Here is a 14173-nt window from a genome sequence, read left to right on the forward strand (position 1 = left end):
TGGAAGTTTCAAATCATGGTTATGCAATCAAATACATGAGGAGAAGGATCATCTATCTATGACACTTCAAATTTTAGAATTCTGAATCAAAGTGTTCAATTCTTGTGATCACTAGCTGGTACTCAGTCGTTCTTCAAGCTTTCTGAAGGACTGAACTCTTAAATAGACAAATTTGTAACAACAGCCAGGAGAGGCAGCTGCTTTGTGCTTCTAGTAACTGAAGTACACCATTAGCTACATAGTGCTGTTTTATGAGAAGATGGATGGATGGATGGATAATTGGTTGGGTCTTCTCTAGACCCATAACTAGGATCTTGATTTGGCTTCTAATCTGAAAGATGATTCTTTTTCCCTCTTGCAAAATTACTTTCTGTAGTATTGGTTAGTCTTTGACACTGCTCAGATACACAGCTCACTCTTGGAATTGGAACACGTGCTATGTATGCTGAAGACAGGCTAAGAGTGGTGACTCAAAAGCTTTGTTGGCTTTATAAATATATTTTAAAGGCTCACATGATATTGAGCTAATTAAACTATATTTTTCTCCATGTACCTCATCTCTTTTGTTCTCCTTGTGCAATGTAACAAAAAGAAATTTATATTAGTTTGAATAAACAGCAAGCAGAATTGTTTTCAGTTAAAAAGATTAATGGAACTGAAATTACAAGCTTTTTAAGTTGCTGTTAAAAAAACAATAGACCATAACTTGACTCCCTAACTCAACTCGATCTGCTGTTGCTGGATAATGCAAACAAAAAACGTTGAATTTCTTAACAGTACATTTAGTACTGAGAATTGCAGAAATTAGTAATGCTGTGTTTATCGTCACTTTCCATCCCATAGACACAGTTTGATATTTTTCCACCAAGGAAACTTAAGGTATAAAATTCAAAATACAAACTGCAGTTAAGAAGGACATCAGAATTGATGTCAATGCTTTCAATTCAAAGCTGAAAAATTCAGTTCATGTCCAGATTTTAAAATCCCCATAAGTTTCAGTGTCAAAGGAGCACAGAGATTGTACAAGGATGAAACTTGAATATGGCAACATGGGTGTTTGTAATAGAGCAGGAGGAAACTGCAGAACACCGTTCTTATTGTTTGCTAGTACTATTAATAAATTTTTACCATTATTTCTTAATTTGTTATTTGTTGATCAATAAGACAAAGGGCTTCAAGACTAAAAGTGTGGTATTTAAATTATAGTAAAACATTTGGTTGTCTAAAGATGGTCTATTTTTCCTCTCACCTTTCTGTAAAGAAAACCCATTCTTTTATCTTTTCTATAGGTTGGGAATGATTCCTTTGGCAATGATTATGTTGATAATTTGAAGAAGAATGGTATTTCTACAGGTAAAAATTTAAATATTTCATATTATTTTTGAACTTCAAAAACTGGTGGTGGAGGATTTTTTATTGTTTAACCTTATTGGGTATATTTACCATTTAGAACTATTGAATAACTATTTTGATGCAGCTGGCAGGAATGAGTGAATATGAGAGAGAATATGGGGACTTCTGAAATCAGCTGTACCACTAAAAATAAAATGTAGTGTTGTTGCCTCTAAACCTCAGATGATTGCATCAATGCAAGTCACCTGAAGATAACTTGCTGTTATGCAATTGTTTAGTCTGGCATTAATGATAATAATGCCTGCTGAGAAATTGAAAAATTCATTCTGATTACTCATTCTCAGCTTCGCGTTCTCAGAGAAGGGATGGACTGGAAATTCAATGGTAAATGCAGTACATTTCACTTTTGCTTTGTGAACCGACCTGTGCAGTCATTTTAGAGATTGTAGCTGGTTTTAGTACACATACACACAAAAATCAATGTTAAAAGGCTTTCAGAAAAAGGGAAAATGAGGCAACTACAATATTCTGTTATCTTTTCACCTTTGTAAAACCAATTCTTTCTATACTGTGCGCTGCTTAACTACATGATCACATTTTTGTCTGCATGACCCTTGTCTCCTTTGGAGTGGACAAGGATGGACAGATGTAATCACTAAGTGGCAATTCAATATTCTGTTTATCTCTTCTGTTTAATGTGCAGCCACAAGCGTAATCTACTGCATTATTCAAATCCTGCCTTAAAGACAAAACTATCAGTATTTTGTGGGCCTTTTTATTATGCTTATCAGTGTAGCATCTAAATATTTCGCAAATGTATGTATAGGTTTATTCATTGTGTATCTTTCAGCTTAGGCAAGAAACCAAGCAAGGATGCCATGAAAACAGTGTCTGTTAGTGTACAGTTCTGAATGTCTCCAAAGCATGCCTACCTCATGTCTTTGATCGTGTATATGAAGCAGTTATAATGCATAGCACTTAATGAAAATGCATATGCCACAAAGAAATGTTTTCTGATTTAAATGATTGATCTTGCAATCTTAACATGAATTTTTAAATAATCGTTGTAGCAACAAAAGAATAATGTAGGAAAAACATCAAAAATTCCATCATATTGCCGTTAGTTGATATCTAGGTAGATCAGTTGAAGGTTTGGAATGTTTAGGTCCAAGGTCTCAATTTCTGCTGATTGAGTTAAAAATATCTCAGAACTGTGTTTGATTGTCCTCCATTGATCAACCCTGGAGAAAAATAAGATACACTGCTGGTGAGGTTGCTCCAGGATCCTAACTTGTCTTCCAGGATCTGAAGGCAAGGGTGATTCAGTGTGCTCAGAGCTTTTTGCCCAGGATGGTCTTATTTCAGTCATGGGCTTTTTGTCCCGGTTTAGTGCTTTACTAGCAAGGATACTGAGTACTGGATGAAAGTCCTTGGGGTAATGCCAGTTCTGCCAGCTCTCATATCTTGGGTGCTTGTTTTATGTCTTCTTTATGTTGCTCTTCTGTTTCCTAGCATATCAGCACATCTCTTTTCTTTCCAATTCCAATATGTTTTGTAATTTCCCCCTTTCCTGTCTTCTTATCTTCCACAACCAACCAGCTGCCAGTGCTGCTCAGACCATTAGATCCTTATTGATTTGTTGTTCCTTTTCCCCCATTTGAACCTGGCAACTTGCTGCTCATGCTGCAAGAGCATTGAGAGTAGAGAAGACACACATTCTCTGCTTTCAGTTCCAGTGTGCAGACAGAATTCATGCTGAAAAGAGGCTGTAATTGCAAGGGAAGTCCTGCTTTGACCCTGTTAACTGAGCTAGACAAAGGTACCTCCAGGGCAAGTACCTGCAAGACTTCAGCAAACCAGATGAGCATGATGTAAGGTGTTTTTCAGCTTTCTTCAAATTGGAGCAGATTGTTAAACTAGCCACAAAGGCACATCTTAAGAAAGAAGCCCACTTTTTCCCAGCATTAAATCTATGTTCTAAAATTTTAGAACACCAGACTTCCTTAAATGAAAGGTCACCAAAATTTGTCTCAAATGGAACAGTAGATTTTTCTCAAATACAGTATTTGGGGAAGAAAAAAAGAAACCTTCAACTTTTTGGTCAGTTTTTTACTACAGTGCTACTTTTTTCTATTTCCAGTTTCCTGTCATTGGTTGGTATTTGGTAAATTTGCTTTTAGCTGAAAACATGTTCTTACAGTAGTAAACATGGAACAATCCTTCTAACAGACAGGGCTGCCAGCATCATTTTAATTTTTCTGAATAATAATCCAAAGAGGAAATATATAACCACCACTGCCTTCATAGCATTAGTTAATATTGCTGCTGAAATGCAAATTACACAGAATGAGATGCTGTGTTGTTTTAGTATTTTTGTTTTTCTTTAGCCTTGACTCTATTGTTTCATTGGATAAAAGAAATATTTCCATGTAGAAGTAGAGTGCCTGAGAAGGCTGTATAAATAACATGCTTTCTCTAATGTAGCCAAATTAAAGAATGTTGGACTCGTGTTTCTGTTTTGTGGGTGTAAATTAACACTTTTTGTTGTTGTTAGCTTCTCTGGCATTGTTGCACATGAAAGAGTAATTAGCATTTTTAAATTGCTGGAGGTTATGGGTTCATTTTAGATTTAATTCAATTAAACTGCGTCACATGCTATTGGTTGAAAGTAATGTATTGAACTAGTGCATGCTCTAACTTTTCCCTTTCTTAGCATTTGTAGGTCAAACTGCAGATGCTGCTACTGGAACTGCTTCAATAATTGTCAACAGCGAAGGTACATATTTCTGCTCTGAATTGTCCTCTTTGTTCTACCTTTACAGCCATAAAAGAAACCTTTGCCTTGTCACTGTTAATTATGGAATTTTTTTCCTACATTTTTCATTTTTTTCAAGATTTTATTCACACTTCATTGCACTTCTGTTTATTGCAGGCAATGTAGAATTAGGTGCCTAAAAGCAGCAGAATTAGATGCTTAAATTAGCAGTGTGAAAGCCGAATTTCAATCTGTCAGCTGATCTATCTAGTTTTACATTCCTGAACATGCAGTGTATTAGAATGTTAAAGCTCTCCTTTTCCACTACAACTTGCCCATCATTTTTGCTATAGAATCATTTAGGTTGAAAAGACCTTTAAGATCACTAAGTCCAGCCATTAACCCAGCACTGCCAAGTCCCCACTATACCATCTACTTAAGTGCCACATTTACAGTAATTTCGCGAATACAAGCCGCACTGTTTTGACTAAAATTTTGCTCCCACACCGGAAATGCGGCTTACACTCAGGAGCGGCTAATATGTGAATAATTTTCTGACATTTACAACCCCAGAAGTGCCAGCCAGGGTGCCGAGCCGAGCACCTGCCAGTAAAACCCAGGATTTCGCGATTGTTACAAATTGGTTACTGTGTTGCATGGCGGGTGGGGCCAACTTAGTGCCAGCAGCGCAGGGTGGGGAGGGAGGCAGAGGAGTTCCCTATTTCAGGTGGGGAAGAGGCGGGGGGCTCTGTGCTGACATCCCCACGGCTCGAGGAGGAGGCGGGGGCTCTGTGCTGCCATCCCCGCGGCCTGTGGGGTAAGTGGGGGGCTCCTGCCCCCGCCTACTGCGGCAGGAACAGGCAGGCTCCGCCTCCGCCTGCTGCCGCCGTGACAGGAGCAGGGGGTGCTCCTTCCCTTCCTGCCTTCGCCTCCACGGGTGCTGGCGGGCTCCGTCCCCGCCTGCCGCCACAGAATTGGGGTGGGGGGCTCCGTCCCTGCCTGCCACCACGGGGCAGCGCCGGGCCGGGGTGAGCGAGCCCAGGGGCGGCGGCCAGCCCCAAGTGGCAGCGCCGAGCTGGGCCACCTGGCCCCGTTGGCAGTCCTGAGCGGGCCGAGCCTGCACAGCCTTAGCCGAGACAGTAAACCCCCCACCATGCCGTGGTTCTGTTAGTATTTGGCAACTTTGTTGCACGCGGGTCCTCGCTGTGAATGACAGAGCGGCTTATACTCAGGTGCAGCTTATTTATGGACAAAGAACAAAATGTTTGCCAACACCCAGAGATGCGGCTTATAGTCTGTGCGGCTTGTATTCATGAAATTACTGTACATGTCTTTTCAAGCTATTTCCTCAAACAGTTGAGAGCCCTTAAAAGAAGTGTGTCTGGATTGAAATGTAGAGCTCAGGACTGATAATGTTTATGCAAACATAACAAATTAAGTGTGATTGGATTAGTTCACTTCTGGAGTTGCTAAGAGGCTTCATTTGAACAGTTACCACAGCTTAGCTGACGCATCAACTTACCAAGCTTCTATGTAACCTGATGGTTGTACATTGGGCTACAGCTCAAAATGGGAAAGGAAACATAGCTATTTACTCACGCAGCAAAATTGGGAAGAAACTGTGACTAAAGGCAAGCCTACACAGGAATATTCAGGAAAATTAGGCAAATTAGTTGGAGATGTGAGTTTAATTTTCCCTAAGTAAGATTAATCCAAGCCTTGCATGACAGCTCTAATAGAAATAAGGTAACGCTAGTACATTGGATAACCTGGATACCTGCCTGTTAACTTCCACCTCCTTTTCCTGGTTTGGATCAGCAGGTAAATTACACAGCAACTCTTGACACTTCTTGTCCTGCCTACAGTCACTGTGGCCATTGTAAATAGGAGGGACAGTGGGAATCCAGTAGTACTCCTGAGCCTCATTGTTTTGTACATGTCTTGCACTAGGCTTGCTGTCCAGGCTAGTTGAATAAGAACCAGTCTTATAATTTCCCAATTCATATGCATGGCCAGCTAAGATAAAAACAGTCTAAACTTGAAGGAACAGAGGATGACCTGTTAAAATTTTATGACCAAGAATTTTTCTGAAGGATAAGGAATAAAACCATCTTGTGGATGTAAAACCTTTATAAGCACCAGGAAAGGGAAATGGATGTTTGGGGCCACGAGGTTCACAGTAGGCTATCTTACGTTAGTGTCAGTGTGAAGGGTATATGACAGTGTTGTGATTCACGTAGTGACGTGACATGTAGTTTGTACCTCTGAGTAACTGAAAAATCGTATGCTAAGTTAGCACTGGCCTCAAATTTAATTTAAAATCTAGTAGAAGAGCAAACCTGGTCAGAACTATGCTCTAAAGCAAACAGATGCCCAGAATTGGTAATGGTTCTCGTTGTTACTTCTCTCAAAAACCATCTGGCGCCTGAATTGAGTAAATTGCAGTAAAATAGCAGTACTTATGTGCTTTGCTGTTGCAAGAGACATTTTCTTTTTTTTTTTTTTTTCTGTAGAAACCTGGCTGATTTCACTTAAACAGGCTTTACAGCAGTTTTCAAAGGGCTTGTCTACACATGCATGTTTTACTGCAGTGGCTGTGCTGGCATAGCTGAACCACCACAGCACTCAATGGACTGATGTAAAGTAGTTTCTGCTAGTTCAAATAATACCTAAAAGGGAGGCATTTGGGTTGGTGAGGGTGTTTTGTGTTAAGTTGAGGGACAAATAAAAAACATAGCTATCATCTCTTTAAACTGACAAGTGTTCATTGCTGTATTGTTACACACTTAACTTACCCTTCTTACCAATTCTTTGAAAGCACTGATACTTGGGAAAAAAACTAAGAAAAATCACAGGGAGAAGTAAGAGATATGCAAGTGGAGGGATATGATGCTGTGATGTATGAGTGAAGGCAGAGCAAAAGAAGCCTATAGAGATCAGAGTCAGATGAGGCTCTGAAGTAAATCTTCCCTGATATTACCTCTGTCTGTCTAACTGGCGCTGCAGAATTTCTTGGAAATTTTTAACTGGTTACTGAATTGCACAAGTATAACTCACACGCTATTGTAATTGGCAAAGTGCTAAAAATTGGAAAATACCAGGCACATTTGATACTCTCAAAGTTGATTATGTTCTGGGACAATATAATATAATTTCAATAAAAGAGAGGTTTAGTATATTATATTTCAATAAAAGATAGAGTCAATCTCTGCTTTAATGCAGAATATAGAGAGATGTTTAATGAGTTTATAGAGCTCCACTGAAAAATGTGCAGCTCAGAGATGCTGCAAAGGTTACCTCTGGGCTGGTCTCAGAAACCTGTGCAGAAATATTTCTGGGACGTTGTGTTCCTTCCAGTTCTCCTCTTGTATGCTGCTGCCTTTTCAGAAAGTTTTGATTTTACTAAACACAAGCTTCAGTATACCAGGATCCTGTAACCTTCAAATCTTTACTTTCTCTCTAAAGGATAAAAGCTGGTACATCCAGCTGCTTTTCTTAACACATTTTCTTTGAGGTGCATCACACCACCTTGAACCCAAGGTTTTGTCTTCCTTTCAGTCTGCCTTCTTGCCACTAACTCTGTCACTTAGCACACTTTCTGCTAGCAATGTGATACTGGATGGTAAGAGCTCCATTAAGTGATGTGTATTGGACTTTTACACACACGTGTGAGGAGGGAAAAACCCTCTGTGGATAATTTTTTACGTTATTACCTCTGAAGATTATTGCAGCTTTTTCTATATTTGGTGCTGACTATCAACTACAGTTGATGGTGCCATTATGTTGGCTTAACTGGACTAGAGGTTTGAACAAGTTCAACAACATTAATATTCATATACCTAGCAAAAATTCAGTGCAGGCACAACAGAATTTGGCAAGTTATTATTGATTATTGCAAGTTAGGACTTGGAGCTCTCCTGGACAGAACACTGCATGATAACCCTCACTTGAGACAGGCATTGTGCTGACTTCATGGTATAGTTATTAATCATTCATAAACAGTGAATAGACATAATTTTTTAAGTTGAGTGTACCTTCAGTACCAAAGCACTACTAGTAAAAAACCATTCAAAATATATATTTAGGTAAGGCTAAGTAAACAAGTCAAACTTAGAATACATATGCCAGCTTTTTTGTGTTATACTTTCCACAGAGGAAAATCTTTGGTTTGAACCTTCAAGTTTGTGAAGAAATGTCACCTGAATTTTATAGACTTTCTAGTTATTGACTTTCTTCATGAACTTGAATGTTTTTTGTGCAAGACTCTGTGATATTTCTATCAAGTGGTTGCCTAGAAATTATGATACCGTAACACACCCCAAACCCACCCTCATATTCATGAACTGTGTAATTTGGCAGCACATGTTTTTCTTGTAGCATTCTTTTCTAGAATTATTATGCACAAGCGCTCCTCAACCAACTATTGTTACAATTGCATTGTTTGAACTGTTTGATATTTTGATTAATTCTAAGCACTACTGATGGTGTTTAGGCTTGTCATCCAATTTTAAAGATATTTATTGCACTGTGTTGTTTACTCATTTGGCATTTGGTTTTTCCACTGGCACATCTCATCTGATGTCATCTATAAGATGACCCTTGTAAAAAACAGTCTGGCTTGAGTTATCCATCTTTCTAAGAACTGGCAATAGCAGTTTTAGAAACCCAGCTTAGGACAGTTTTTATGTGTGCAGCATTCAACCTGACTGGACCCAGTCCCCATCTGGTATAAGCCTGTGCAAGCTTATCAGTTTAATTTAGCTGTTACAGCTTATAGCAAGTGTGAATGTGGCCCTTAATATTCTAGCTGATGTCTGCAGGACTCAAAGTTATATAGATGTTCCCATCAAAACTGATATTTTTAGTCTAAGAAAAGAGATTTTAGAATTAACAGTAATGCAGTAAATATATAATTCTCATTCTTGGTGTGGGTAATGTTTTACCTCACTGGAGTAGTATTAGAAGTTTAAGGCTTCACCCAGGGTTAACCGAGGTATATAGACTTTTCTGGACAATAGTTCATCTAACATAACTAAGATAAGATATTTAATGTATGTAAGACTAAAGAAACCTCTGAAATATTTGTCTTTTCTCGTTGTTGAAGGAACATAGAAAAACAATTTTTAGAAATTACTTTTCTTAGACTTTTCTAGTGTGTAGGATTTTTTTGAAATTTAAAAATTATTTCATGTTGGACAAGATGAATCTCACCCCTCTTTGCCATCTGTCTTTAACTCTGTTGTCCCTGATGCTGAATTCCCATCTGATTTCCCTGGCAAGAAATAATTGCTTTCAACAAAATGGTTGCTGTTAATACAAAATTTTGTATTAATTGTGAGTTCATGGGTCCATATTCTGCCTTCATGCACCCTGGTGCAAGTTTGTGGTGACTGCTCTCATTCAGTAAGTGTTGTATATAGCTAAGAACAAAATTGGTGGAGCAGGGGGTGGTTTCCCTGCAGCTTGGGTTTACTCTGTCTGGACTGTTGCACCACAGTAGGTACTGCATTTTCCTGGCAGGTTTGAAAGCAGACTCAAAGTCCCTGACCTTTTGTAGTTACAAAGAAAATCTTCAGACTGTGATCCAGTGCAGTATGGTCTACCTTGAATTTGTTCATATGAGTTTAAGCAAACAGCCCTCCTTACTGCCTTGGGCCATTAGCTCCAAAGTCTGATAATAATTTACATGTCAGTACAACTAAATAGTTCAGCAAGATAATGCATCGAGACATGTGAATAGAGTCTGAGATTGTAGGAAGCACAGAGGCCAGGCAGAAATGAAAGAGATTCTTGTTCCACTGATTCTCTGTCTTTTACTGCTTGCACTGCTGCACCCTAAAGCTATCAAAATATATGCTTGGCAAAATAGGCACAATTTGCCTTTGAATATTTCCTCAACAGAATTCAGGTATCTCGGGTAACATTTATTTGTTGCAGAAGATTTTTGGTTTGTTTTCTTTTGTTTTTTATCCAAGATGCCCATCATTGTCTGTTGAAAAGCAGGGCGTTGGCTTTTAAGTGCTGAGGTTTTGCTTTTCGTATGCAGCTGTTCTATACCAAACCATTGACAGCAGAATTGCTTTGGAAAGCTTGGGTCCCTCCCTCTGAGATCACTATATTATTCTTTCCATTGTCCTGCTTTCTTTTTGGAATGTATTTACTAAAAGAAGCTTTGCACATTCTTAGTCAAAGGACTTTGAAGTCACATTCAACAAAAATAATGTCTTTAAAAACATAAATATTTATTTGCAGAGTAATTCAGTTCATTATTGGTAGCCTTTAATGATTGGCAGTCCTTAAAGGAATCTTCAGCGGGGGCGGGTTGAGCCTGTAAATCAAGGAACAACTGACTTATTGAAGTTAATACCTGAGTGATTAATAATAAATTTTAATTTGAAGGCATCCATGCCTGAAGGTCTCTAGGTGTTGTAACAGAGATTAAAAAAAGAAAGAAGCTGCAATAAAAGAAGGTGATTTGTGTGTCTGAAGAAAAACAAAAGAATATTTGGAATCTACATAAGTGAACCTCACCTAACTGTAAAACAAACTGCAAGAATAAAATGGATCTTAGATGTGCTTTGAATCACTGCCATGTTTCCACACGCACAGCTTTGCTTAGACCATTCTCCTGGCCACCTCTAAGAGCAGAAGCTGTTGCCCACCTTCTTTACTCACTTCTGATGAAACTTTTCTTAGACACAGGCATCACCTTTCTGGGCTTTGGTGACAAGCTGGTTCTGGTTGTCATGATGGTTAGGAGCCCTAACTTGAAATGTCTCAGGTAAATGGTGCAAGCCTGCTTCTCTGAAATCTAAAGAATGTGCATAATTTTCTTAGCTATGTGAAATACTTTTTTTTCCCAGCTGATGGGAATATTAAAATTTTTATGCCATTTTTGGCATATGAATTCAGTAATGACATTGTTGCCTTTCTCTTCCAAATGCTAGTGGAATATTTTAGGAAGAGGCGGATACCACGCTCTGCATGTATCTACCATCTCCACTGTGACTAGTTCAGTGCTTCTTTAGAGTTCACAGAAGACACCGAAGTAAGATGGGAATGCCCATATATGATTTTTCCCAAAGGAATTCGTATAGTGTTTATTGTGCAGTGTTAGTTCATTAATACATTGATCTTTTTGATTATCCTCTGAAATATTTCTGTATTTGAAAATGTCAGCAATACATACAATTTTAATGGGTTTTTGGAAAGTAAATTAAAATATTTATCTGAAATATATTGTAAAAAGTGCAAGGAATTTATTTACATACTTTATTGTGAAAATTAAAATAAAAAATACAACATCTTCTCTTTAGGACAGAATGTTATTGTCATAGTCCCAGGAGCCAACCTGCTTTTAAATTTTGAAGACCTGAAGAGGGCTTCTGATGTCATCTGTAAAGCCAAAGTGGTTGTTTGCCAGCTAGAAATAACCCCTGCTATTTCTCTTGAAGCTCTGAAAATGGCACGTGCCAGTGGAGGTAATTTATCATAAACCATTCTCTCTCTTTCATTTGCGCTACATGAAAAATACTCTATTGTGTTTTCTAAATAAAGATCCTGTTATCTATTCTGGTTTCTGTCTTATTAGTTTAATTTAGAACTGAAACAATAGCCAACAAATTCATGCTAATGAGAACTGAATTTGGTTTAAAATTTTTTCAGTGTTAACCTTGGATAGCAAAACAAATCACACCCTTATAATCTGCCTGTGTATGTCTGGTGCTGCCTTTCCTCCTGTTTTCATGCTGTGACTAAATCCTTAATGTTGATAGGTCAGGAGCTATGGGCCTGACTCTGCTATGATTACAGAGCAGAACAGGCATAATGAATGCAAGTCAGTAAAGTTCCACACACAGGAAAGTGAATGAAACTGCCTCAAGACCAGACTTATATCCTTATTCTCCCACCATAGCAGTAGATATGGCTGTGGTTTTTGGTATAGTAGTTGACATCCTTAAAAAAAAACGGCTTTTTCTTCCTAACCAAAATTCTTAGAGTGTTACTGGGCATGATGCCATTGCATAGACACAGTCATGGTCTGTGAAATTATTAGAAAATTGTTACTGTACTATACTTTTAAATGTAGGGCATTGTTCCTTCATTGTAGCTTATATGTAGATGAAAGCTGATATTTTGCTTAAACAGGATGGGATATCATTACCAAAATAATGTTTTTGTTGTTTAAGTGCCTCTAATGCTTTCAGTTACTCAAGCACAATTACTACAGTATTTGAACACTAAGTAAATAATTATGAAAGAGAAGCATCTATATGAGATTAAAAAATTGTTTTTCCCTTCTATCCAGAAGATCAGACTGGGAGAGGACAGCTTATAGCACAGTCAGTCATGCAGCAGATCAGGGATAGAACTGGGATCAGAACTTATTTTCTTGAAGTTGGGCCCCAGGCTAGCTCCAGTAGATCACAGCACACTGGAACTGTGGACTCTCCAGTTCACCTTCTGCACCGTGACCTGTTGTGCACCTGTTGCACTATATTTTTGTCACTACATTTTATGAAAATGGATAACAACATTCTTATAATGGACTCTAGTTGAATCATGAATCAATACCCATGATTTATTTTGTCTATTTCTAACTCTATGAACAGTTTTGGCAAGATGCTTCACACTTTTGTCACCCTCCTATGGCAAGATGCCAGCCTGTGACAGAAGAAAAGACAAGATTTTTTTAAAAAGCAATTGAAAAAATTCAAACCTGATACATTGAACAGACATGCAAACACTTAGCAACTGTAGACAGCACAATATATCAAGAAAAGATAGTAGTTAACTGTGGGCCAGCTGTAGTTCTGTGCTGTCAGTGTGTTATCATTGTACAGCTCTTCTGTCAGGGAAGCTTGGTTGCTTCTGCTTTAAAACAATAGTTTACACATGGTCAAATGTCATGTGCCATCAAATCTTAAGTAAACAGCTGAGTTTGTAGCACTGTAAAAACCTATCTGTAGCCAACAGTAAATTGTTAATGCAATTTCCCTTCTTTTAGCTTCCAATACCCTCATGTATTATGTAGCACTTCATGTTAGAATGTTCACTTGACTATTTTTGTGTAAAACAGATGCATACCCAGATGCCTCAAACCTCTGCTTCAATGAGGGTTTTTTGCTTGTTTTTCTTCATTCTTACTGAAAGAAATAGAGAAAAGAGAGAAAGAATATGGAGACAGGCAAGAGCTCTTTGCTTCTCTTCAGTGAAGGTCATCTGCATCTGTAACCTGGAGAGGGATATCTCATCGTGTCATGTGCATGTCATTGCATCCTCTCATTGTGACAGTGATTATTCATTATTCTTGTTATTCTTGTGACAATCATAGTGGGGAGAAAGGGATGGAGGGGGGAAGAAGGATGGAAGGAAATAAGGAAGGAAGGAAGGAAGTAAGGAAGGAAGGAAGGGTGGGTTATGAACTATATGAACTAGGTATAAATTGTAGTGGAAATCTGACTGGACAATTAAAGGTTTTTAGTGGTTGGTGGTGAGAAGCAGCTGCTTCATCCAAAAGTCTGGGTTTGGGCTTCTCTAGTGACAGACTCCATAAAATATGACTGATAATGCCCAGCATATTAATACTGTCATGAAGAATGAGCTGGAGGGAACTGGAGGCACCTTCAGTTAAAGGTTCCGTGTAATTTGCAAGAAACAGATATATTTTTCAGATGCTTCAAGCTTTTAATCTTGGGCTACAATTTTTCGTAACAGCTGTTTGTCTGTGGTTAAACTCTTTGTGATTTCTGCCAAAGCACTGTGGTTGCAGAAACCAGGCAATGGAAAATGCCTCCCACCCTACCCTAGCTTTTGAATTATGAATACCAGCTACCTTAAAATTTACTTGAGACTTGACAACTTATCCTTCTTTTAAAGATAAGCCTTCACAACAGTATGGAAACCTGCCTGATTTTAACTGTATTATTGACCTCTGGAAAATAAGTACCTTTCACACAGACATCAGAAAACTGTTAAGAGCTTCACAGCTAGCTTCCCCTGAGCATCTGTCCATACAGGCACTTGTCCATTTGGGCAGTATGATTTCCAGTGTAATTCCTGAAT

General features: G+C 38.4%; 1 protein-coding gene across 4 annotated transcripts in view; it reads left to right on the top strand.

The window, feature by feature from the left end:
* Positions 1–14173, top strand: part of RBKS (ribokinase) — a 75899-nt gene that overhangs the window by 24381 nt on the left and 37345 nt on the right. For all 4 annotated transcript variants that reach the window (XM_033056144.2, XM_033056145.2, XM_033056142.1 and 1 more), the window contains exons 3-5: positions 1290–1353; positions 4067–4129; positions 11425–11589. In XM_033056144.2, the coding sequence (XP_032912035.1) occupies positions 1290–1353; positions 4067–4129; positions 11425–11589 (292 nt within the window). The remainder of the gene's footprint in view (positions 1–1289; positions 1354–4066; positions 4130–11424; positions 11590–14173) is intronic.

Source organism: Catharus ustulatus, chromosome 3 (genome assembly GCF_009819885.2).
Source record: "Catharus ustulatus isolate bCatUst1 chromosome 3, bCatUst1.pri.v2, whole genome shotgun sequence".
Lineage (NCBI taxonomy): Eukaryota > Metazoa > Chordata > Aves > Passeriformes > Turdidae > Catharus > Catharus ustulatus.